The sequence below is a fragment of the Cibotium barometz genome, chromosome 42 (assembly GCF_041138505.1).
Source record: "Cibotium barometz isolate CiBa-2024 chromosome 42, ASM4113850v1, whole genome shotgun sequence".
NCBI classification, from domain to species: domain Eukaryota; kingdom Viridiplantae; phylum Streptophyta; class Polypodiopsida; order Cyatheales; family Cibotiaceae; genus Cibotium; species Cibotium barometz.
Window position 1 is genome coordinate 32,425,999 of NC_141087.1, and position 25,016 is coordinate 32,451,014.

A 25,016-nucleotide genomic window follows, 5' to 3' on the forward strand; every position below is an offset into this window, starting at 1 on the left:
ATGAATCTAGCCACATGAGTTGCTCTTCATCTAAGGGTGGTGAATATTTAAGTAAAAGAGCAAAGGCCTGGTGATATTCCTTGATGGTTTTGCTCCCCTGCTTCAGCTCTAAGAATTCGTTCATTTTGGTTTCCATAAAGAGAGTAGCCATCATTAGGGCAGCCTTCAACGGTGGTAGAGGCTAGCGTGCAGCAAGAGAGCCTCTATTAATGAAGAGAGAGGGCTCCAATTTATAGATTTGGGCCTCCCATGAGCTAAAATGGCCAGAGAAGGTTACGATGACAAGTGGAGAGCCACACAATAGCTGAAGTGACAAGTGTGAGGCCACTTGTCTCACTTTGATCCCTTTTTCTAACAAGTGTCAGGCCACTTGTCTCACTTTGGTCCACTTTCTTGCCACATGTCCCAATCTAAGAGATGGGTCCTTCCATAATCTTTACCTCTAAAAATATCCCAACTGGTAGACATTCTGTCATAGGCACTTTGCCAACTCTTGGTATCTGCTCAATTCCACATGTAATGACGCGAACAGAATTTCCATCGGAGTCGGGCCAAAAATAGCAACTCTCCTAAATTTTAGGAGTGTGGTCCTTTGTATTCTAGGATAATCCCCCATTCCCAAAGCTTGTACTTTCCAAATATTTAAACATCCTCGAGTCCACCAGACCCCTTTCAGACTGGGAAATGTCCAAGCATGTGACATGATTCATGTTGGGATTGTGAGAGGGCAATTCAATGAACACGCCACCATACACGTGGATTCGTATTGCAAATTGTGGAGTGAGTGTTTCATTGTTTCCACACCATGCTTGTTGATCAGAGTTGGGATTGTATGGGAGAAGATGAGAACTGTTGGGATTGGGAGAAAGGATTGCTAGAACTATGGAGAACCAGCTTTTCTGTCACCATGGTTTGTGCTCCTGAATGGCACCAGTTTGTGTGCATAGCACATGTTTGTGTGCGAGGCACTAGTTTCTTGTGCATGGCACTTATTTAAGCGTCTTAGCACCTGGTTGGTAATTTTCACTGGCATATGATTATCTCATTGATATTGGTGATTGAGACACAATTGGCTCTTGTGCCTGTGTCTAGCATATCTTCCATGGAATTCTCGCCCATTTATTTTGGGACATGATTTTGATATTGGTATTATGGAGACTTATTTAGTCTCATCCATTTCTTTGGGACATGGATTCTTCAGTTATATAGGATTTTTGAGACTATCTTGTCTCGCCCGCTCGATGGGACATGATTATATCTTGAATATATGGCTTGAAGCTTAAAGTTGCAGACAACTTTTAAGAAGTTGGGAAGGATGTCACCAGCCTGGACATTTCCCAGTATGAAAGGGGTCTCGTGGACTCCAGGATGTCTAAATATTTGGAAAGTACAAGCTTTGGGAATGGGGGATTATCCTAGAATACAAAGGACCACACTCCTAAAATTTAGGAGAGTTGCTATTTTTGGCCCGACTCCGATGGAAATTATGGTCGCATCATTACATCCGGAATTAAGCAGATACCAAGAGTTGGCAAAGTGCCTATGACAGAATGTCTACCAGTTGGGATATTTTTAGAGATAAAGTTTATGGAAGGACCCATCTCTTAGATTGGGACACGTGGCAAGAAAGTGGACCAAAGTGAGACAAGTGGCCTGACACTTGTTAGAAAGTGGATCAAAGTGAGACAAGTGGCCTCACACTTGTCACTTCAGCTATTGTGTGGCTCTCCACTTGTCATTGTAGCCTTCTTTTGCCATTTTAGCTCATGGGAGGCCCAAATCTATAAATTGGAGTCCTCTCTCTTCATTAATAGAGGCTCTCTTGTTACACACTAGTCTCTACCACCGTTACAGGCTGCCCTAATGATGGCTACCCTCTTTCTCTCTCTCTTGAAGGCTGCCCATGAAGAATACCGGCTGTTGGGGACTGTTTTGGAGGCTTCCATCACGAAGAAATACTGAAGGCAAGGGTATTTAATCATTTATTATGATTTCTAGCCATTCTACTTGTTGAACCAGTCTTTGTACCTGCTGTACCAGCCATTGTACCGGCTGTACCAATCCTTGTACTTGTTGTACTTGCTACACCACCCATTGTACCAAATGTACCAACTTCTGTACTTGTTGTACCAACCATTGTACCTGTTGTACTAGTCATTGTACATGTTGTACCAACATTTGTACTTGTTGTACCTATTGTACCAACCATTGTACCTACTGTACTAGTCACTGTACATGATGTACCAACATTTGTACTTGTTGTACCTGCTGTACCAACCACCGTACAGGCTGAACCAGCCACCGTACAGGCTGAACCAGCCACCGTACCTATTGTACCGGCTGAATGGAGAGTTGTACTTGTTGTACCAGCTCTATTGCATGAAGACCCGTGGTTTTTGGGGAAGAATCAGTACCCACACGGAGGTATATGGATTATGTTGTTGGCTCCGCATTTCTACAGCCTATGTTCCGCCTTGGTTGCCTCGTGTTGGGTTGTGTTATGGCATTTGTACATGGATAATCCGGCATCTCCCATGGGGAGAGTAAGGCCCTCAAAGCTTGTACATGATATTATTCTCCTTGGATAATAAAATACTCCAAGGGGGGGGTCTACCCATTCCGGCCTCTATGTGGTGTCACACGTGCAAGCTCCATTTTCAGCATTTGTGGATGTTTTGTCCAGCTTTATGTTTTATGCAAAGTGATGATGGGTATGTGTTAAGGCTGTGGCCATGTTTAAATGTTTTAATATGCACTGATGGTATCAACAAGTGTGTCAAAGGCCCTAGTCCCCCGGGCACCGCCGCGCGTTACACAGGCGACCAAATGCAACTCTGAGGAAAAAACGCAGATCTGTCCATCTGGAAAAAAACGCAGCCAAGAGGGAGAGGAAGGTGCATCCAACACTGTAGATCACCGGCACTCTGATACCATGATAGAATGTGCAGCAGAAGAAGGGAAAGTGGAAACACAAGAGACAGAGTGAGAGAGAGAGATGGAGAGGAAACATAGGTGAGAACCTTGCTCTCAATATCATCAACCAAGAATACATGTCCCAAGCAAGAGGGGAGAAGACCTCGTATGTGAGGGACTGCAGCAAACAATGCTAAGCAAGCAGTGAAGAATGAGGAAGGCAAGCCAACTATATATATGCCCATACGAAGCCAGCCGACTAGCATCCACACGACTGGGTAAATGTCCACGACTAGGATAAATATCCAAGGCACCATAAAATGGGGAATAATATGGGAAACATATGTGAGGGGTGACCAGCCCCTCTAGTTAACATGGTCAGCCCTAGAGGCTAAAATAGGACACCAAACAGGAAGCCAACAAGAAGGGGGTGATGTCTAACACCTATGGGAATGAAGGATATTCAAAATGATGCGGCTAGGGATTTCTTGGCAGACATGCAGGAGATGCTAGCCAAAGCTAGAGATTCTATCAAGAGTGCTGAAGATAGAACACCAATTAACGTGGATAGACAACATTCATCAAGGGAGTTATTTGGTGGACCCTTCCATATCCTTAAAAAGATCAGAGTGGTAGCCTACAAACTAGAACTACCTCAGAATGTGAAAGTTCATCCTGCCTTTCATGTCAATAGACTAAAAGAGACGTTGGGAGCAGAGGATAGCATTGTGACTCCTCGGGAGCTTGTTGGAGTTGAGGAATTCCACAAGAACTGGAAGCAGTGATGGATTTCAAGGAAGATAAGTTGATCCTTGAGTATAAAATTAAGTGGAAAGATAGGGCAGAGAACTCCTCGACCTGGTAGATAGTTGCTAGTATACAGCATAGGTTTCTCGGTTTTCTTGCTTAGATAGATTTTGTAACCAATAGTGGAAACGTCTCAAGAGGGTAAGCATGTTATGTACCTAGAGCTAATCCTTGCATTAGCGGACCTAATCCAACACGATTAGGGGACCTTGGGATTAGGAGATAGCATGCAAATACACACGGCTAAGGTTCAAAATTAATAAAACTAGGCTACTAGTTATCTATGGCAGGTTAGCTATTTATAGCAGCAATTATCACTATGTAAGTGATGCCTTGGGCTATTACTGTGTGGTCAGTTGTGGATGCACTTTTGATGGCTCTGTGCCTAGAACAGACCTTCTACTCATGCCATGGACATGCAAATCACAGATAGTCTTGCTGAGGGCCCTTGTGGGCAAGCACTAATGGTATGGGACGCCAGTGCTAACTGGCATGTATCTATGGAGTGGAACCTTAGCCCCTCGCTCGGGGTGGATCGAAGTACTGATCCTTCGGTTGGTGGTGAGCTTGCCTCCACCCCTTTTATTTGGTTTTCTCTAATCTTGTTTGTACTGTGTACAAGTGATCTTGGTTAGACAGGCCTGGGCAGTGGGAGGGCCTCTTACAGTCCCAAATCCATGGCAACAAAGCTTGGAGATCCAACTTGCTCAGTGCTTCTATCCCCCTGGTGTGTGCTGATGGTAAAGGCTGTTTCCATACAGCAAGTTGTATGTCCTCTGGAAATCATGCTCCATACCAACAAGAGTATAAGTGTGGATTTTTAAGCCTTGGTAACCTCAGCCTTCACTCATCATGCACAGTTTTTGTTGACATGAAAAGACATAATCAATGGTTTGCAGATCAAATCGCAATGCAACTTCCAATAAGTCCGTCTTTTTAGTTTTCATCCACAATCACATACTAGACAAAGAACAACCTTGAATGTAAGGGGAAGAAGGGAGAGAGGGGGGACAGGGGGGGGGGGGGGCGGGATTGGTGGGTGGTCGCATGTTTTGGCATGTCAGATGGCCACCACCAGTACATCAAGCATACATGTTAAATGAAAATTCCAGAGCAAAATACATTTAAACAGGCATCAAAGCTTTGATATGCGAATTTACCCATTGAATCTATTTCCATACCTGTAAGTTGCAATCAGCTTCCCTCTCCAAAAGAAGTCCCACACACAGTTTTGAACCTCGAGCCAATGCCACGTGCAATGGGGTGGCATTTCGTGTATCTCTAATATTGACATCAACTCCCGCGTCCAGTATTATCTGTAAATCACAAACACAAAAGCAAGTCAAGCAGCCTCATTGGGGAGGACCTGAGGCGCGCAGATGATGCATTGAAAGACCAGTGCATAGAGAGGAAGACACCATACAGGTGTGATCACTAGAGACCTTCTTCCCAGACCCATAGCATATATCTACAGCAATTAGGTTGGCTGTGGCCAGTGGCCACCATGATACTAGCTAGACCTCCAGGGTCATAGACCACAAGACTTCTGATAGCACCAGATAGCCCCTCTACCCTATCAAGTCCATATGACAGCAATCCATCTTACCCCCGGCACGGAGACCCTAGTGCACAGGCACACAACGAAGAGGCAAGAGATAATCACCTCCAGTAACATTTCCACTTGAAATAGTCAATTAATTGACCAATGGCATCATGAAGTAACATCACAAAGTACCTTCATCATCTCTGCGTCATTAGCGATGGCAGCAGCATGTAATGCAGTATAGCCTCGCTGGCTATCCTTTGCACAACCATCTGCTCCTGCTGACAATAAAAGCTTCACCAGCTGCCTTGCTTCTGCAGTTTTGACACAGTAAACATCACACTCTATTTGAAGAAGCCAATTTTACAAAGACTACAAATGTTTCACTCAAAACATTTACCGTGTTGCATTCGAACATGCTGAGATAGATTAAAGTATGAACCCTCTTTTCCCTTCTAAAAGCAAGGTCCTATTAATTTAAACAAAGCATCTAAAACATCAAACTACAACCCTCTCAAAAAGGTAATAAGACATAATGACTCCAAGAAAGGAGGTTCCCTCCCCTCCATGTATGGGCACTCTCTAAAGTGTCAAACACTGCCGCCCTTGCATCTGGACAAAAAGGGGCCTGGGCTCCAAGTGCATAGAAAGTGAATCACCTCTCCTTCATGGCCATAAATGCCCTTCCACCAATGGCCACAAAGAGTGCATACAATCAGTCCAGATAGCCCCGATGATCTCTGCAGGAGGTGTTGTGGAACCCTGAACAGTCTCACGGCAGCATGCACTCCAAATCTGCCATGCATCTATGCTGCTGATCAACTCCCAGGGAGAATGGAGGAAAGTCATCAGAAGTCTGTCGGAATGCATAGAGGAAAATGAGAGAACTGCTGTGAGAAACAAAACACAGAAGTGTAGAGAGAGAAGTGTGGGGGGCAAGGCCCTACAGTGCTGGTAGGCCAGCCCTAAAACAGCCAACTGGGTGCAAATCATGTCCATGACTGGAAATAGCCAGTCGGCCAGCACATCAGCAGTCGGCCAGCAACAGAGTGAGTCGGCCAGCAACAGACAGTCCCCCACGACCCAAAAACAGGGAAAAGAAACATGGAAAAATGGGGAAAAATGGAGAGAACTCCTCGGCGGGCACACCCACAACAAAGGCCCTCACTAAGTAATATGTGTAGACAAGAGATGACTGCTAACACCCCCTCTCAGCTCTTGGATGTGGAACCAACCCCAGTGAGCTGGAGTGCTGCCGGAGCATCGCCTGAGGTAGAGACTTCGTGAAGAGGTCTGCCGCATTGTCCTCCATCGAACAATAAATAAGCAAAATGTCACCTGCCAAAATCTTCTCACGAACAAAGTGATATTGTATCTCTATGTGCTTGGTCCGAGCAAGGAAGACCAGGTTCCGAGCAATAGCTATACAGCTTTGGCTATCGCACTAGATGACCGTGAGTTCCTTCTATGGAAACCCAATCTCGCCAAGTAACCTCCGTAGCCACACAACCTCCCAAGCAGCACCACAAGCAGCCCGGTACTCTGCCTATGTAGAAGACAAGGCAATAGTTGGCTGCCTCTTGCAACTCCATGAAATAGCTCCTCAGCCAATGGTAAGTCCGTAGCGTGATGTAGATCTCCTCGTGTCTGGATCTCCTCCCCAATCAGAGTCACTCCAACCTTGGAGTCTGACTCCATCCGTCGTGTAGTGTCATAGAGGAGTCCAAGATCCTTCGTACCCTGCAGATATCACAAGATCCACAATCTTGCGTCCCAATGAGTCTTCAAGGGCGTTTGCATGAATGAGCTCAACGGCCCCACTGGAAAGCTCAAGTCCAATCTGGTGTTCAGCAACCAAATCAATGAACCAACAAGCTCCCAATACAAAGAGGCATCAACCTGCTCACAAGGATCAGTAATTGTAACTTTGGTATGCCATGTCCTGGGAGCCTACTGAAGACCATACAAGGCCTTCTGTAACCTGTACACCACCCCCTTTGATCCGGAACCTCAAAGCCTGGAGACTACTCAACATGCACCTCCTCCTGCACATCACCATCTGCCACTTCCATGACTTTCCTACAAGTCTCCTGGAAAAGAGCTTCCCCACCTGAAACCGATCCCGTCAAGTGGGAATAGACTCCGTTGGACACCCACACGCGTAATAGCACGACTTAAATATCACAATTTGAATGGACAACTTAATAACAACTGAAAACTGCAATGAAATAAAATGTTGATCAATGGACACCAGCACTGGGGCCAGAACGGGCCGACCCCCCCCTCAATATATGATATATTATTGGTAGTATTTAAAAGATACAATGCTCCATGGGTTCAATGAACCAAATGATGTCCATGTACAACTGAGATGAATACAGTTACCAAACAAGAGACTCGAAGTAGATGTTCGAAGGAGAGCAGTCCACTTGAGTAGTCTAGTCTCTACAGTCCTGTGCCTTCACTGGAATCCGCAGAGAGCGCCCCACTGGTGTTCCAGGACCACGCACAAACAGGCGCTCCTGTACTAACACTGGCTCTCCCGATCTCGGCACCCATGGACCGTGGTTCTCCAGAAGCTTGGACTACCCGGCACCGAACGGGTGTGAGCAGCAAAGAGTAACCCTTATCAGATTTACATCAAAGTCCTTTACTTAAATCTCAATCCACTTACCTGTAGCTCGCTAGTGGAAGACAAATACCCGAGGCGTCTAAGCGCAGTTGCTAGAGATGCACACCAGGGCGCAGCAGCCTACTGGCAAGAGGGAAGAGTGCGCAGCCGCCTGGAGATCTGAGCGCGGCCGCCTGCAGCGTGGAGAGGAGGCCTGGGCGCAGCGGCCTGCAGAGTGGGCGCAGCGGCCTGCATTGTGGGCGCAGCCGCCTGTGGAGGGGAGCACAGCCCACCAGCATGCAACAACCTGAGGGCAAGCAAAGAAAAGGCTTGTGCGCAGTCCACCAGTGTGCAGCTGTCTGAGAGCAGGCGGAGGAAAACTGTGCGCAGCCCAGCAATACGGTCGACCAGTCATGCAGCGTTGGAGAGGACAAGCGGAGAGATGATCCTGATTCGCCTGTGCGCAGCTGCATATATGCAAGAGGAGGTTCACTCCTAAGCGATGGAAGAGGGTGCATGATAAGGAGCTGGCCAGCCCACCACAGTTGCATGGAGGCGGCCAGTTCCAAAGTCTCAAGGTGAGGGGGTGGGTAGGTGGCCATGAACCCACCCCCACACATAAGATTAAGTGAGGGGTTTCCCTCCCCACCTTGACCCATACGTGGGTGCCCACCCTACCAAGGACATCATGAAATATTTGGGAGGGTGCCCACTCTTTAATGAATGTGAACTTGCAACCTTATAAAAACAAAGGTTAAAAATAATGCTATAAAATAAACAAGTGCAATACACTTACCACCTGTTTACCCGTAACAAAACTCGTCAGAAGACAGAGCAAACTTCACAACTCACTGGCAAGCGTCCCCGCTCAGTAAGTGGCACGTCAAACAGGCAAACACAAAAATACAAGTCATGCGAAAACAGTTCCAAACATGCAAAACATGAATGCATGTGCAAACAGTATCATGGACATATCTCCCGTTCATGGAACAAGTACTAAACATCTATCGAGCACAATGATGGCACGACAGAAAACATAAATCCCGATCTTCCTATGGAGTGACAGTCCCATAGATAAGACACAGATCCAGGCGCACGAGCCTCCCTATGGAGTGACAGTCCCATAGGCAAGACACGGTACAAATACTGGCTCTTCCATGGCATGACAATCCCATGGATAGAACACAGTCCAGGTCATACACGGGTGGCACCAATCTGGCTCCCGTCCATGTTATGCAAAATACTGGCCCCTTCACATGAGACACCGGCCTGGTCTCAAGTGAACGAGACACAAATCTGGAGATAGACCAAATGGTCGGCCAATTGGTGACATCCCCCCGGGCTTCTAAAGAGTTGTCCTCAACTGAAAAGCCTCAAGATATGCCTGCAACAACAGCTGTGGATAGTCAACAAAATAATCCTCATTTACCCACTTTGCATCGATGGGCAAATAATTCTTGAACTTCACAAGGTATCTCCTGGAAAGCTTTCCTGCAGGTAGCTTTCGCTTCTTGTGAAAGACAATCTGTTCTGGCTAGAGGATCTCCTCAAGCTCATCAAGCTCTGGCGGATCTTCTGTGACAGGCTCCTTAGGATCTGGCCCGACATATTTCCGAAAAAGACTCACATGAAATGCATTGTGAATCTTCCAATGACTGTGTAAAGCAAGTCTGTATGACACTTCATTGATCTTTTGAATCACCTTGAAGGGTCCATAATAGCGAGGAGAAAGCTTAGGATATGATCCTTCTCGTCCTGGCCTCTTCCGAAGCCTAGCTTTCTCAAATTTCAGCAAAACCCAATCACCTTCTTTGACTTGCATGTCTCTTCTATGCTTGTCAGCAGCCATTTTATGCTTATCTTGTGACCTTGCAATGGCTGTCTATACTTAAGCAAAGGCTACATCCAAGTCACGAACATACTCATCAGCTGCAAAAATCTCATCCTTTGTACAAAGGATGGGTGGCAATACCACTCCGCCATAAATAATCTCAAACGGGGCCTTTCCCATGGAGGCATGAATCGTGTTGTTATAGGCAAACTCAACAAGTGGAAGATACTTCTCCCATGTAGTCTTTTGATCTGCCACATAACACTTCAACAAATCCAACACGGCTGAATTCGCAGCTTCACTTTGGCCATCCGTTTGGGGATGATAAGCTGATGAAAACTTAAGTTTAGTGCCCATGTTATCAAATAAAGCCCTCCAGAAGAGGCTCGTAGTCCTGGGATCTCTATCCCCAACAATGGATTTAGGCATACCATGATGTTTGAAAGTATTAGCAAGAAAAAGCTTTACCATATGATCAACTTTAATGGTTTTCTTGATGGGCAAGAAATGAGCTTGCTTGCTAAACCTGTCCACAATGATCCAAATAGTATCATTCCCATGCTGGGATCTAGGCAAGTCCATAATAAAGTCCATAGTAATACTTTCCCAAGGTTGCGAGGGAATAGGCAATGGCTGAAGCAAACCTGGAGGTTTTTGCATGTCGAAATTCACCTTTAATACATGCACGTACATATGCCTCAATGTCTTTACGCATGCTTGGCCAAAAGAAATATCTCTGAATCATGCGTGTAGTGGACATGATACCTCTATGACCAGCATAAGGTAGAGCGTGACATTCCTCCATAACCTTTGGACGCAAATCCTTCACCACACATAGGCAGTTATCCTTCATAAGATAACCCTCGTTGATAACATAAGAGGCATGTGAGTGACCAGCCATCAAATCAGTCCATATATAGCAAAAATCAGTATCCAAATGATACAAATCTTGCATAGCAGATAAGTCCCCATGAGAGGCCACTGAAACTACAGCCACATAAGGCCTCCTGGATAATGCATCTGCCACCACATTTTTTCTTTCCCGGAGTATACACAATCTGAAAATGAAACATGGAAAGAAAGTTTGCCATTCTCATCTGCTTCTCCGAAAGCTTTGTTTGAGATAGAAAGTATCTCAAGCTTTGATGATCTGTCTTGACTACAAATTCAGCCTGCTATAACAAACAAAAACCAAGTACACAGAAAGACTCTTTTTCATTGCTTTATTAATCTTGATGTGAGATACAAGTGGGATGGAATCCCCTTCCTTGCCGGCATCAATGAAATGCATGTGGCCTCTATGCATAAAAGAAATCATGTTTGTCTTGTACTCTTTGCGGGGCTCAAGCGTATGATGCCATGGCTTGCCCAGCAATACATCACATCCATTAAGTGGTGCAACTAAGAAATGCTCATTATCAAGGTAACCCTGGATATGTATGCGCAACTTCCCTATTAGTGGGGTAACCTGCACCTCTTTACCAAAAAAAGGCAGCTTCTGCTTCAATCTAAGGTCCCATGTTCTCAACCTCAATACCCAAGGCAGCTGATGAAGTTATTGGTTGCACAATCATCAAACATAAATAAGGCGGGCTGATCCTTGATTTGACCCCATGCTTTGCATACCATCCGCTCTTTTGTATCATGTTTTGTGTTTCCCTGCACATCGGGAACTGCATGCACATTAGCCTTGGTTTGCTTGTCCTCATGCTTTGGTTTGCGATTAGGGCATTGTCGAAACATGTGCTCTTTGCTGCCACAAGAAAAACATTTCCCCTCCTTGGCATATTGCTCCCTTTGCTCAGGGGTCAAGCCAATTTGTTCTTCTTTGGCCCATGATCTTTAGATGAGATATTTTCAGCTTTACCTCCCTTCTAGATCTCCCAAAAGTTCTTTTAAGGTGGCTGTCCACCTTTTTGCAGATTTGGGACAGTCTTATCTTTGCCCTTTGAACCGCCTTGATCTTGCTTAATTTTGAGCACCAATTGCTCCGTAGCAAGAGCAAAAGCTATAAGCTGTTGCAAAGTATGTTTCAGGTGCAATTCAAATCCTGAACGATAAGCTGGTTGCAATCCGGAGCGAAACTTCCTCTTTCTTTCATCCTCAGTGATTTGCATAAAAGGAGTTACCTCAAGCAACACTTTCCAAAACTTATTGACATACTGTTGCACACTTTCATTATCTCTTTGCTCAAGTCTATCCCACTTTTGGGTGAGAGTTTGCTCCACATTAGGTGGCAAGAACTGAGCATAAAATCTGTCCTTAAACTCTTTCCAGGTGCAAATGGGGTCTTTGGTGATCTTTTCAGTGATCCACCAATGAGCAGCGGTCCCCTTCAAGAACATGCTAGCATGGCGTACTTTAGACTTCTCAGTGAAGTCCTCATCGCTAAAAGCAATGTCAAACTGTGCCACAAATGCTAATACTTTGGAAGCATCATGCTCTCCATGAAAAACATCAAACTTAACGGACTTGTCACCTGCTTTAAATTCCTTGAGCTTTCTGGCATGAGGCTCATGGTCCTCTCTTTTTCTTTTCCCCTTTTCCAACGGGGTAGGTAGCCCTATCTCCATGAGCTCCATAGGCCATCATGGAAGTTTCATGAAGCACAATGGCATGTGCTCCACGAACCTAAGAATCAGATGCATGTGACCTTCCTGCATAAGGCAATGTCTCTCCATGAGACAACTCAATAGGCAAGGCTCTTCTAGTGGCAGACCTGTCACCCCCTCCATGGGATACATGTCTTGAATGCATGTGACCATCAGCCCTCCATGAGCACTAGCATACATATACCTGTCAAAGATACAATGCTCCATGGGTTCAATGAACCAGATGGTATCCATGTACAACTGAGATGAATACAGTTACCAAACAAGAGACTCGAAGTAGATGTTCGAAGGAGAGCAGTCCACTTCAGTAGTCTAGTCTCTACAGTCCTGTGCCTTCACTGGAATCCGCAAACAGTGCCCCACTGGTGTTCCAGGACCACGCACAAACAGGCGCTCCCGTACTAACGCTTGGCTCTCCCGATCTCGGCACCCATGGACCGTGGTTCTCCAGAAGCTTGGACTACCCGGCACCGAACGGATGTTAGCAACAGAGAGTAACCCTTATCATATTTACATCAAAGTCCTTTACTACCTGTAGCTCGTAGTGGAAGACAAATACCCGAGGCGTCTAAGTGCAGTTGCTAGAGATGGACACCAAGGCGCAGCAGCCTACTGGCTGGAGATTTCAGCGCAGCCGCCTGCAGCGTGGAGAGGAGGCCTGGGCACAGCCGCCTGCAGCGTGGAGAGGAGGCCTGGGCACAGCCGCCTGCAGAGTGGGCGCAGCCGCCTATGGAGGGGAGCGCAGCCGCCTGTAGTAGAGGGGAGCGCAGCCGCCTGTGGAGGGGAGCGCAGCCCACCAGCGTGCAACAACCTGAGGGCAAGCGGAGAAAAGGCTTGTGCGCAGTCCACCAGCGTGCAGCTGTCTAAGAGCAAGCGGAGGAAAACTGTGCGCAGCCCAGCAGTACGGTCGACCAGTCATGCAGCGTTAGAGAGGACAAGCGGAGAGATGATCCTGATTCGCCTGTGCACAGCTGCATATATGCAAGAGGAGGTTCACTCCTAAGCGATGGAAGAGGGTGCATGATAAGCAGCTGGCTGGCCCACCACAGTTGCATGGAGGCGGCCAGTTCCAAAGTCTCAAGGTGAGGGGGGGGTAGGTGGCCATGCACCCACCCCCACACATAAGATTAGTGAGGGGTTTCCCTCCCCACCTTGACCCATACGTGGGTGCCCACCCTACCAAGGACATCATGAAATATTTGGGAGGGTGCCCACTCTTTAATGAATGTGAACTTGCAACCTTATAAAAACAAAGGTTAAAAAGAATGCTATAAAATAAACAAGTGCAATACACTTACCACCTGTTCACACGTAACAAAACTCGTCAGAAGACAGAGCAAACTTCACGACTCACTGGCAGGCGTCCCCGCTCAATAAGTGGCACATCAAACAGGCAAACACAAAAACAAGTACTAAACATCTGTCGGGCACAATGATGGCACGACAGAAAACATAAATCCCGATCTTCCTATGGATTGGCAGTCCCATAGGTAAGACACAGATCCAGGCACAAGCCTCCCTATGGAGTGACAGTCCCATAGGCAAGACACGGCACAAATACTGGCTCTTCCATGGAGTGACAATCCCATGGATAGAACACAGTCCAGGTCACACACGGGTGGCACCAGTCTGGCTCCCATCCATGTTATGCAAAATACTGGCCCCTTCACATGAGACACCGGCCTGGCCTCAAGTGAACGAGACACAAATCTAGAGATGGACAAAATGGTCGGCCAATTGGTGACACCACCTTCAGCAGGCTCTTTGTCCCGAATGATAGAAGACATCAAAGCATAGTTCACCTATAAAGGCTCCTCTAACTGATGAACGCAAGAACTGGAATGTCCCTAACTGCTGCCAACATCTGGCAAGCCATCCACCATCCGGTCCCGGAAACCCTGTCGCAATGTATCCAAATTCAAGTGGTCATGACGAAACTACAACAAATCACCTACCAACCGCCTCCCTGCTCGAAGAAGATGAAACTCCGGTGTCCATAATCTCCAAGTGCACAAAAGCTAGAGTCTTCACGGTTACTGTTGAGGAATCTGCACCTTTCTCAAGAGTCCTGCCCTTCTACTAAGTAAGTAATGACAACACATTGTCCAATTAGCTTACCAGTCTTCATAGAAGTTGTTGCAAGCGGAAGCCTTCACATTGGAAGCTTTAGAAGTGTTGATATCTTCGATTTGCCGCAATCCTTCGCGACAAAAGTCTTCAAGAGAATGAAGGGAACCCAGTGCTCCACTGAGGACATTTCCTCCAATAGTGGCCTTTCTCGCCACGATGGTTACAGGTCCGCTCTGCCTTCAAGGTGTCACAATCCAACTCGAGCTCCTGCTCAGAAGACTTCGCCTGTGAAGACTTCCCTTTGCCCTTGTTGCGGCATTTCGACCGCTGGCCAATCAAGGCCTAAGAACCTCCGCCATGTGGAGGGTTCGTAAAACGCTCTTCCTAGTCCAAGACCATAGGCACAAACTCCTCCCATGTGATGGTGCTGAGCCTCCCACTAGTGATCAAAGAGGAATAGCAAGCTGAGTACTGAAGGGTCACATGCGATAGCAAAGTGATGCCATGTCCTCTAAAGATATCACCTTCCCAGCTTGAAGAACATCCTCATGAAGAGCCTTGAGTTTGTTGATGTGCTCCCACATCATCGAAGACTTTGCAGGATCCATCACTCGCATTTGCACTTCCAAGGAAATCCGCTTCATGGGTGATATCCTGTTATACAAAGAAGCCAAGTGCTGCCAAATCCCTCTGGCGAGCGTCATGTGTTTGATATGATTAATCACCCGGGGTGTGCAATTAAGGAAGATGAAAGAACGCACACGAGCATTGACATGATCCCATAATTGTGCCTGAGCCTCCCGTTCTTTCCGAGTAGAGGGTAAAAGTTCCCCGCCCTCCAACTCTGGCCGTGGAACACCAACCACAATGAAATCAGTCAAGTCATAAGAGTCCAAGACAGACTCCATCATTACCTTCCAGATGCCATGGTTGGTCCCGTCCAACTGTCAATCCATCGGGAATGTGGGGAGAGTGGGGATCTTCACGTGCTTCTCAACCATCTCAAGCAAAACTACCATCTCAAGGGTTCACAATGTCTTGTGAAGGGAGGGTGGGTGGGAAAAAACTGAAGAAGAGGTAGCAAACACTATGCAAGGTGGCTGTCCAACAGTGATGGCCGCCTTCTACCTGTTCTCCAAGTCCCGAACAGCCCAAGAAATCTCCAATCAGCACCAAAAAACAAAAAACGCTCAAGCTCTCACTGTCTCCAAGCTTTAAGCTACCTGGGACTCTAATACCATGTCGGAATGCATAGCGGAAAATGAGACAACTGCTGTGAGAAACAAAACGCAAAAGTGTAGAGAGAGAGAAGCTGTATAAACTCTGCTATATACACGAAGATCTGATACAAAAAAAATGTGGGGGGCAAGGGGGGTATTTATACCACCCTCCAGTGCTGGTTGGCCAGCCCTAAAACAGCCGACTAGGTGCAAATCATGTCCACGACTAGAAATAGCCAATCGGCCAGCACATCAGCAGTCGGCGAAGACAAAACAGCAGACGGCCAGCAACAGATAGCCCCCACGACCCAAAAACAAGGAAAAGAAACATGGAAAAATGGGAAAAAATGGAGAGAACTCTTGGGCGGGCACACCCACAACAAAGGCCTTCACTGAGTAATATGTACAGACAAGAGATGACTACTAACAAAGTCAATATCTGATAAAGCTGCTATGACAGACATCTACTTGTGCCTTCCTCCTTAAGGACACAGCATTGACCCTTCCAATCTACATGACATCATGCTGAAAAACAATTCCTTTCCTAGAATAACACCTTACCCTACCTAGATTTATAATCAAAAAATCTAGGAGCTCCATTAATCTTGGATAGAGATCGGCAATTGAGAAACCCGCCAATCCCAAATCTGTCCATGTCCTGCCACTAAGTTCACACGATACACAGGATCACTTGGCTGCGTCTCCACTCGCAACTTCTGCACAAGTTTTGCATTCACAAAGCTGTGAGTCCTACCAGGATCAAAAAGGATGTGCATAGTCTTCCAGTCAAGTCACCCGTAACATGCATGCTGCCTCCCCCTAATCCCAGGGCTCCCCAACCCCAACCAAATCAGGCCCTAATCTCAAGGATTAGTGTCAGGTACATAATGTACTTCCCTCCTAAGATCTTTCCTCCCTAGGAAACAAAATCAAGAAGTCTCCGCTCTAAACTAGCAACTGTCTCCCAAGTCGAGTCCTCCACCGCCCTGTCTTTCCACTTGATCTTATATTCACAGCTCAACTTATTCTAAGCTTCTTCTCCCTAAAATCTAAAATAAGCTCTGGCTCATGTGGAACAAACGACAAGTCCTTAACCTCTATCAGTTCCTGAGGTGTAACTACATTATCCTCAACTCCCACTTTCTCCTTGAGTCTCTACTCACATAAAAAAGTGGGACCAATTGTAGCTGACTTGAAAAAGCGGTTTTTATTGCCTCACTACCTTCCGAAACTCAACAATCAGTTTTGTCGCTTACGTCAAAATGCACAACCCATCATTCAGTTTGCCAATAAGGTCACTCACCTAACCTTACAGTTACGGAAAATCATGGAAAATCAATGATGACAAAAAAAGGGGCATTCCTCATGGGCTTGATTCTAACATCCGCAAATGTTTCGGCCCACTTCATGTAACCATGCGATCTCGCTTGCACAAAAAGTACAATCACGGGAAGCCCAAGACCCCCCCACCACACCGTCCAAAGCACTAGATATTGGGAATAAGGGGCAGACATCGGGGGGAAACCCTTGTTAGCAGTCATCTCCTGTCTCTTACCATATTACTCAGTAGGGAGTGAGGGCCTCTGTTGTGGGTGTGCCCGCCCGGTTAGGAGCTTTCTCCATTTTTCCTCATTGTCCATGTTTTTTCCCAGTTTTGCTAGGAGCTGGCCGACTGCTGTACCTGCTGGCCGACGTGTATCTCCTGGCCGACTGGTGTTTTTCTGCTGGCCGACTGGACATATTCCAGTCATCGGGCCATCAGGAGGCTGTCAGCCCAGTTGCTACTGGCCAACTGGATGCCCGTCTTGTATATATAGCATACCTTGGCCCCCCACTCAGTTTGTATCGGTTTCTGGTGTATATAGTAGTTATTATACCACCTTCTCCTCTCTTTCATTTCTGTAATTCTTCTCTCAGTACTTTCTCATTTCCGCTGCCCATTTTGACAACCCTTGGGCAGACACCGGAAGTTGCCACAGCCACCCCTGCACCTAGACTTACCCCAAATGAGAAAACGACACAGGCACAACGGGAGGGCATTTGAACCAAACAGACAAGGCACAATATCAACGTGAAAACCGTTGTTTTTGGTGCCACATAGTGGGGGATGCTGTGTGGCAACGCCCCAAGAAACCCACTCCTTCTGTGTGTAAACCCTATAGAAAGGCACTAGCAACACCAACATTTGGGGGATTATGGACATTATCCATTAGGATGACCTTAGGCAGCCCATTGGCTTCTTAGTTTGGGGGCCATGGAGCATGTAGGTGCCCAAGATCAAAGGGGTCCAGGGCTGTGGGGCCAGGCACCCATGGAAAACATGCATAAAAGGGTTTACACAGTTTTTGTCCTCTTTTTCCTAGTCAGCCAGAGCTTACAACAGTCAGTGTAATTGCTGGTCATCATTACTGTGTCTCTCTCCCATCAGTCCAGCTCTTGCCCTCTCGTCAACTGGGACCAACAGCAATTTGGTACCTGTCCAGACTCCAGATGCAACTTGGTCTTCCCACCCAAAGGCATTACAGCTTGTAGATGCAAAACGACCACAATACCAATGGGGGCCTGCAGGGATTTGAACTTGGAACCTCCTCCCCTCTCCAAGTCATAAGCCCTCGCCACTGGGCCACGTGCACGTTGGCAAAGGTAACCAGAACATATTCAACAAGTCGTGGAAAGGAAGAAGACAGAAAACACGGCTTTAATCTACTGATAGAGTGTGATGTATACTGCATTACAAATGCAAAGCAGAGGTAAAAAGAGTTTAACCAGACTCATGCGCTTTCTTTAGAGCTGCTGCCATGCATAGTGCAGTCCCTGTGCGGCTTGGAATTTCCAAAGCTGTCTTCCGGTCCTCCGATTTAGCCACCTCCACCCATTTCTTTACAACAGCTACATTTTTCGTAGCAATACAAAGATGTAAAGGTCTGTGATAAAACCCATAAACCACATCAGAACATCACAAAAACCTTAGTGATGATATCAATCCTGAATACACCCACAAAAATTGCACTTACGTCATATCGTCCTCATCAAGAACACCCATTGATTTGCAGCCTCCATTCTCTAGAATGACTAATGCACAAGCTGTGTGCATCGTCTCAATGGCTCTGTGCAAAATGGTTTTGCCCTCATTATCAACAGCATTGGGATCAGCTCCACCGGAAAGCAGTACCTGCCATTCCAGAAAATTGAAAGGGGTCAAAAATATGTGTGCCACTACTTAAATCAGGTAGTATGTGAAGGGGGGGCTAATGTTAAACTGCGAACAGATGCACATTCTTACCTGCATGCACTCGGGTTCACCATAGCTAGCACACATATGAGCGATGGAAGGACCAAGTCCCTCTTTGAGCCTCACATTAACATCTGCTCCCCTCTTTATAAGTGCCTTGAGACATTCAGTTGTTCCACACGCTAAAGAGAACAACATAGGAGGGTCTCCATCTTTATCGTGAGCTTCAACATCAGCTTCTGGATATTCTAAAATAGCCTGTACCATTTCTAAAGAGCCTCTCATTACAGCCATATGAAGGGCTGTCTGACCACCTTCATTCCGGCTGTCAAGAAGAGTGCCAAGAGGACATCCTGCCTTTCCAACTGCTGCTCTTGCTAGCAAACTCCTAAACAAGACCAAGGAAAAACCAATGGCATGGCATGAATGACCAACAAGAATGCAGCGGCACTCATTTTAAAGAGTTCGCACAAAAAACTTTGCCTCTAACCTGACACCCTCAGAGTCTCCCTCAGAAACCAAGTGGTGAAGCGATGTTTGCACATCCTCTACAAACTCCAGCACAGAGGAAGGTGACGGTTTCAGTCCCGAGCTATCCGAATCCTTCGAAAAGGAGCTGTTTAGCACAAAGAATATGAGCACCATAGTGATTCCATGTTTCTTTCATAACCTAACCAGAACCTGTATTAGGGATTCAAAATGCATTGCTTAAGTTCTGTCTCAAAAATGACACCTTTTCACTGTAAGGTCATGTGTTCTTACGCTTCAGGACTTTGAGGAGGGCTCCATGGCATCTCTTGTAGGTGACGCAGGAATATAGACAGCATTGCTGAGAAGGTTGGCCTTTTCGAAGGCTTGAACTGCAAGCACTCCCCAATCATCTTCCACAACTCTCTTGGCATGCCCACGCCCACAACCCCAGCATACTGTGGAGGCTGCCGACGTGCTTTCACAACAGCCTTATATGTTTCATCAGCACTTAAACCAGCCCACCTGCAAGGAGAGGCCAATTAGCATGACTACACAGACTAGAATTGGAGCAAAAATGCCTACCTGCCAAACAAAAGCGTACACAAGAAGTGGCAGAGAACTTACGGAACAGCTCCTGTACACATCTCTACCATAACACAGCCAAAACTCCATACATCAGACTCTGGCGAAATCCCCACACGGTCATCCCCAAAGATATTTAATGCGGACTTCCGCAATGGTTCCCATGCCTCAGGTGCCATATAATGAGGGCTCAGCATGGTACACTCTAGACAAGAGTGCAACCGAGATGCTCCATCATCACTTGCCGAAGACCGAGCTTTCCTACAGTTAGGCTTCTTCAAAATCTCAGGTAGCCCATAGTCTGACACAACTGCTCTCCCTGTTGAATCCAAGAGCAAATTTGTTGGCTTCAAATTCATGCAGACAACTCCTGCCGCATGAAGCTCCGCCATCCCGCGAGCTATATCAGCACCGTACCTGGCTTAAAAAATCCTTCCATTAGACTAGAAGGATAAAATGAGCACATGCAAAACCAAACTGAGCATGAACTGCAGCAAAGCCATACTCTTGACTTTACATTACCACATCTTACATAGAGTGACCTCAAAATTTGTTCCAACAAGACGGAATCCTACGTGGGATTACCTCAAGACTTGTTCCAAAGTCAGTCGGCCCTCATTCTTCTGCATCTTCTCATGTACAGACCCCGAGTACTTGTCCATCACAATGCACAATTTCCCATCTTGCTCACAAGCCCCATAGAATGCACAGACATTCTGGCACCACATGGTGGTGCGCCGTAAGCTCTCGAGCCGGCTTTGCACCCAATCCACATCCATGCCATCAGGAACCTGCAGGCTTTTAATAGCCACTTTGTGCTTACAACCACCTGGACCAATGAGAAGCCCTGTCCAAAGCTCCTGTCCCAGGCGGGGGCCCTTACCCACGAGGTGCAGAAGGCGGACTGAATGGGAGCCGAGGCCGGGGTAAAGGCCACAGCAGGTGGGGATCCACATGGGGCTAGCGTGGGGGGTATTGCTTCTTGATCTATCGGAGAAAAAATTTGATGCGCAGTCTGTGAGCTCATCTTCTTCGTCGGATGCTTCTTCAGCTGTGCATTCGGATGGTGCATTATTGATGAGGGACAGCATGGCGAAGTTCTTTCGTAGGGTTTCCACGCTGTTGCCGACCTTGGAGGGCTGCCTGCATCTAGGGCACAAAAGCATGTGATCTGTGCTATCCGCAAACATGTGGGAGAGGCAGTCCTTGCAGAAGGTGTGCCCGCACTGCAGCATCATGGGGGCTCTGTCCTCTTCATTGTAGGTCGTCTGGCAGATCGAGCAGGCAGGGAGCTTCATCTTGGCCTGTGCAAAACAAAACAGATCCCTCAATCTCTTCACAGGTTGAAAATCACCATTGAGGTTAGCTCTAGCAGGGCAGCGTGCCTTTAAACCTCGACAGATTGATGCTAGGGCTACCCACTGCAAGATCCAACTGTTTCAGAACACTGTACCCCTGGGAAAAGCTATGGCGCTGCACTGATTTCTGGCTAGAAAGAGAGCCTAAGATTTGGCAAGCACACAAGGGGACACAGCCCCAAAAAAAAAAAAAATTTAGAAAATACACCCCACACACAGACACACACAACCAAACTACAGCTCGACAAAGAGACTGTGGATTAACCCTGCCACAAGACAAATTGAAGGGGCCAAAGAGGGTCTAAATGAATGAATTGGAATTTCCAACCCAACATGACCTCTTGTCCTAAGAATAGGGGGGTGCTCATGTTGATGATGATAAATGGGCAAGAAAATCATGAGACTAGTAGGAATAGCCTAAAATGTGAGGAACCATGGCCATTTTTGTGCATTTCAACCATCTTCATGAATCTTGAAAATAAAAGGGGGCATTTTGTCATTGCCCAAAATTAACCTTAGAGAAAAGGAAGTTGTTTCATCCAAGAGACATCCCATGTGTCTAACCTCCTCTCAAATCGCATTGTGTTGGAGTGTTGCAACAATGACATGTCAAAGTTACGTCTAAAGAACAGGGCAATTGATTATTCAACAATTGTCTTTTCATTTCCCGAAAGTTATGGAATTGGCATGATTAGTGTGAAGTGGCCTTAATATGACAGGTTGGCACTACATGTGGACTTGACAAGGCACATAACCTAAGCAAACTAGTCACTCGTCCACCTTTACCAATTCAACACATCATCGTTTGCCCATTGCTCAATCTATTACATCACACCACCAAATGTAATGAGTTTTTCATCCCATGGCATGAAGGGGGGTGACCATGAGAGCTTAAAACCTGCCATACAAAACAACTCTTAACTTTTCAACTTACCACAATTTTCTATATGAACAATGGCACACAACAGCCATTCTCCAATTTATTCAACTCTTAACTCCTCCATACATACATACATACAAACATATATATATATATATATATATATATATATATATATATATATATATATATATATATATATATATATATATGCATAAAAGTTTGAGTTTTTCTCTTTTTATATCTTTTTGAATAATAATGATCCAAAAGAAACCATTCAAAGTAATCCTAGTTAAGGAGCCCTACTCATTCTTGTTCACACAAGCTTAATGAGCTTACCAACAAATTTAACTATATATGGTTGCAAAACAACTAGTACCTATTGGGGATGGGTACGTGCATACCAACTTGTTATCATTTAGTACGTGTGCACCAACAAAATGAGGATTAGCACTTGCATACCGATTGAAAGATAGGCGTGTCCATATTGTCTGAAAGATGGGTACATCTGCATTGGCTAAGAGATGAATATGTAAGAAATTTTGATAACCTTGTATTAAAGGGGTTCCCATTTGTATAAATAAATCGGTTCCCATTTGTATAAATAAATAAATCATAACTTTCCACACACACAAAAAATGCTACTATGTAATATGGCTTCATATTTTACAACATTGTTTTATGTTAAAAATAGGATCCATGCCTTATTTAATCCACATTTACAAAGCTTGCTTGCTATTGTTACATGTCGCGCTGACTTGTACAAGTCTCGCCATAAGGTCATTTCAATTACATGGCTTCAAGAATGCTATATTAATAGATACTATCTACACAATTAGCTTTTTTTACATAAGAGATTAAACTAATCGTACTTTGCCACATGGAGGTCTTGCTTTTAAATGCTATCTTCTTACCTCTCAATTCCCTTTGTCTCAAAACTCCTAAGTCTTTGCACTTGATTTCCTTGAAAACATTTGACACACTCATGTATATTGCCCCTCTCTCTCTCTCTCTCTCTCTCTCTCTCTCTCTCTCTCACACACACACACACACACATGCACGCACGCATATACAATGCATATGCATAAACAAAAAAGCTTTTAGGAATCACCTGTAGCATAATTTTTTAAAAATATCCCTTATACATATTCCATTGATTTGTTGTATTTGCACATCTTCCATTATCCCCCAATCCTAACACCAATTCTCGACCATGTTGCCTTCCTTGCCCAAACTGAGTATGTTTAGAAGTAGATGCCTAGGCTAGTAAACAACAAGGACACCTTCAAGTATTTTTATAGAGAGTTTTGTTTTTCATGCTTGCAACTTGCAAGTGCCAAGAGGTTTTATCCCATCATTTTGAGAGGTTTTTGAGCTTCACCCCCAAGGCCCATCAAACCACTTTGACTCCCTAACTTTTCCATTGAATTACTTAATCAAATCTTCCCATGCTCACTCTTCCCCACCCTTTGACAATATCTTCCTAAGTTGATTTGATGGCCTTTTATTCAATTTTATGACTTTTTGATGCAAATTTGACCATTACCTATCCTACCCAAGTCAATGTTAGAAAAAAGCATTTTGTGTACTAGTCAAAGTAAGGGAATTCATGACCTTGAACCACACATCGACTAGTTCTACAGCCAAATTTGCCAGGTTGATTTCAAGGCCAAATGAAAATTTCAATCAATCTTGTGTAAATACTAAAGGACATATTCCCCCCCCCCCTAGAGCATGGTCAGACTTATGAAGAACCCCATCAATTTTCTAATTATTCTTCTCTCTTTGGAGTGTCAATATAACTCTCTTTATGCATTAAAAAAAAATTATACGATTTCAATAAAAATAGCGGTGGTTAGAGTCTAGGAGCCAAATAAATTAATAAAAACTTTAATTTTTGGGTGTTGAAACACTTGAAAGTATGTAGGCTGCAGGCATATGTCAAATTCGACGACGTGCAATGCACGTGCCACTCCCACGCTACCGAACGGGCGCCCTTTTTCTGTTTGATCAGTACTTATATTTAGGTGTTAAAAATTACTCTAGCCTTTCGCACGTGCAATGGACCCCAACACGTGTCCCTTGGCCGGCCCCATCTCACCAAACCGGCCGGGCGGCGGGCGCATGCCTTTTTCCCAGCTGACGAATACTTTTTTTGTGATAATACTATAAATTAATTTGATCCTCATCACTCCCTTCTTTGCTAAGGCCCTTTACACATCATCGGAATATATTGTCCCCCCTACCATGCCCGGCCATGGAAAATGGACGACTGACATCGTCTTTCGCTAGCAAACGCAATCAGGGCATGGCCAAGTGTAAAGACTCTTAGACCTCTAGTCTAGCAATGTTGTAATAATCTTCACTTTCATGCCAGCAAAAAGTGTGCAGGCATGGGTGATATGTAAAGGCCCTTCGAGACCTCTAGTCTAGCCTCTAGTGTGGTAATGTTTTAATAATGTTCACTTTTTAATGTAATTAACTACATTGCTCTTTGGCATCTAGTAAATTAAGCATTAAAGTGGTCCCAAGTACTACTTCATCAAATGAGAAACAGAATTATGTCATTCTCTTAGCTAGCTTGAATAATGATGTGAGGTCATTCTCTTAGCTAGCTTGAATAATGATGTGAGGTCATTCTCTTAGCTAGCTTGAATAATGATGCAAAGAAACTGTTGAATTTGTGCATAAGTGGTGATGGCCAACCATAGTATTCCATAAGGCATTCAAACCCTTGGTTGTTTGATGGGTAGTCACATCATTCAAAATCGGTACATAGTTGTGCAACCTTTAACAACCATAAAGTCACATAGCCATTTGAAACTTCTTTGCAATTAGCCATGTGAACTTGCAACAAGAGCAGAAACTATTGAAATGTGGTAATTG

At 45.5% G+C, this 25,016-nt stretch overlaps 1 protein-coding gene across 1 annotated transcript in view; it reads right to left on the reverse strand.

The window, feature by feature from the left end:
* The window catches only part of LOC147614387 (E3 ubiquitin-protein ligase KEG-like), a 56,206-nt gene extending 34,450 nt beyond the window's left edge, over positions 1-21,756 (reverse strand). Inside the window, exons 1-9 of the mRNA XM_086780938.1 lie at positions 20,478-21,756; positions 19,935-20,309; positions 19,602-19,832; positions 19,330-19,455; positions 18,891-19,227; positions 18,622-18,779; positions 18,374-18,531; positions 5,456-5,577; positions 4,902-5,036 (exon numbers count right to left, since the gene is read on the reverse strand). Coding sequence (XP_086637064.1) covers positions 4,902-5,036; positions 5,456-5,577; positions 18,374-18,531; positions 18,622-18,779; positions 18,891-19,227; positions 19,330-19,455; positions 19,602-19,832; positions 19,935-20,309; positions 20,478-21,190 — 2,355 coding nt within the window. The 5' untranslated portion in view covers positions 21,191-21,756. The remainder of the gene's footprint in view (positions 1-4,901; positions 5,037-5,455; positions 5,578-18,373; positions 18,532-18,621; positions 18,780-18,890; positions 19,228-19,329; positions 19,456-19,601; positions 19,833-19,934; positions 20,310-20,477) is intronic.
* Positions 21,757-25,016: the final 3,260 nt, after the last annotated feature.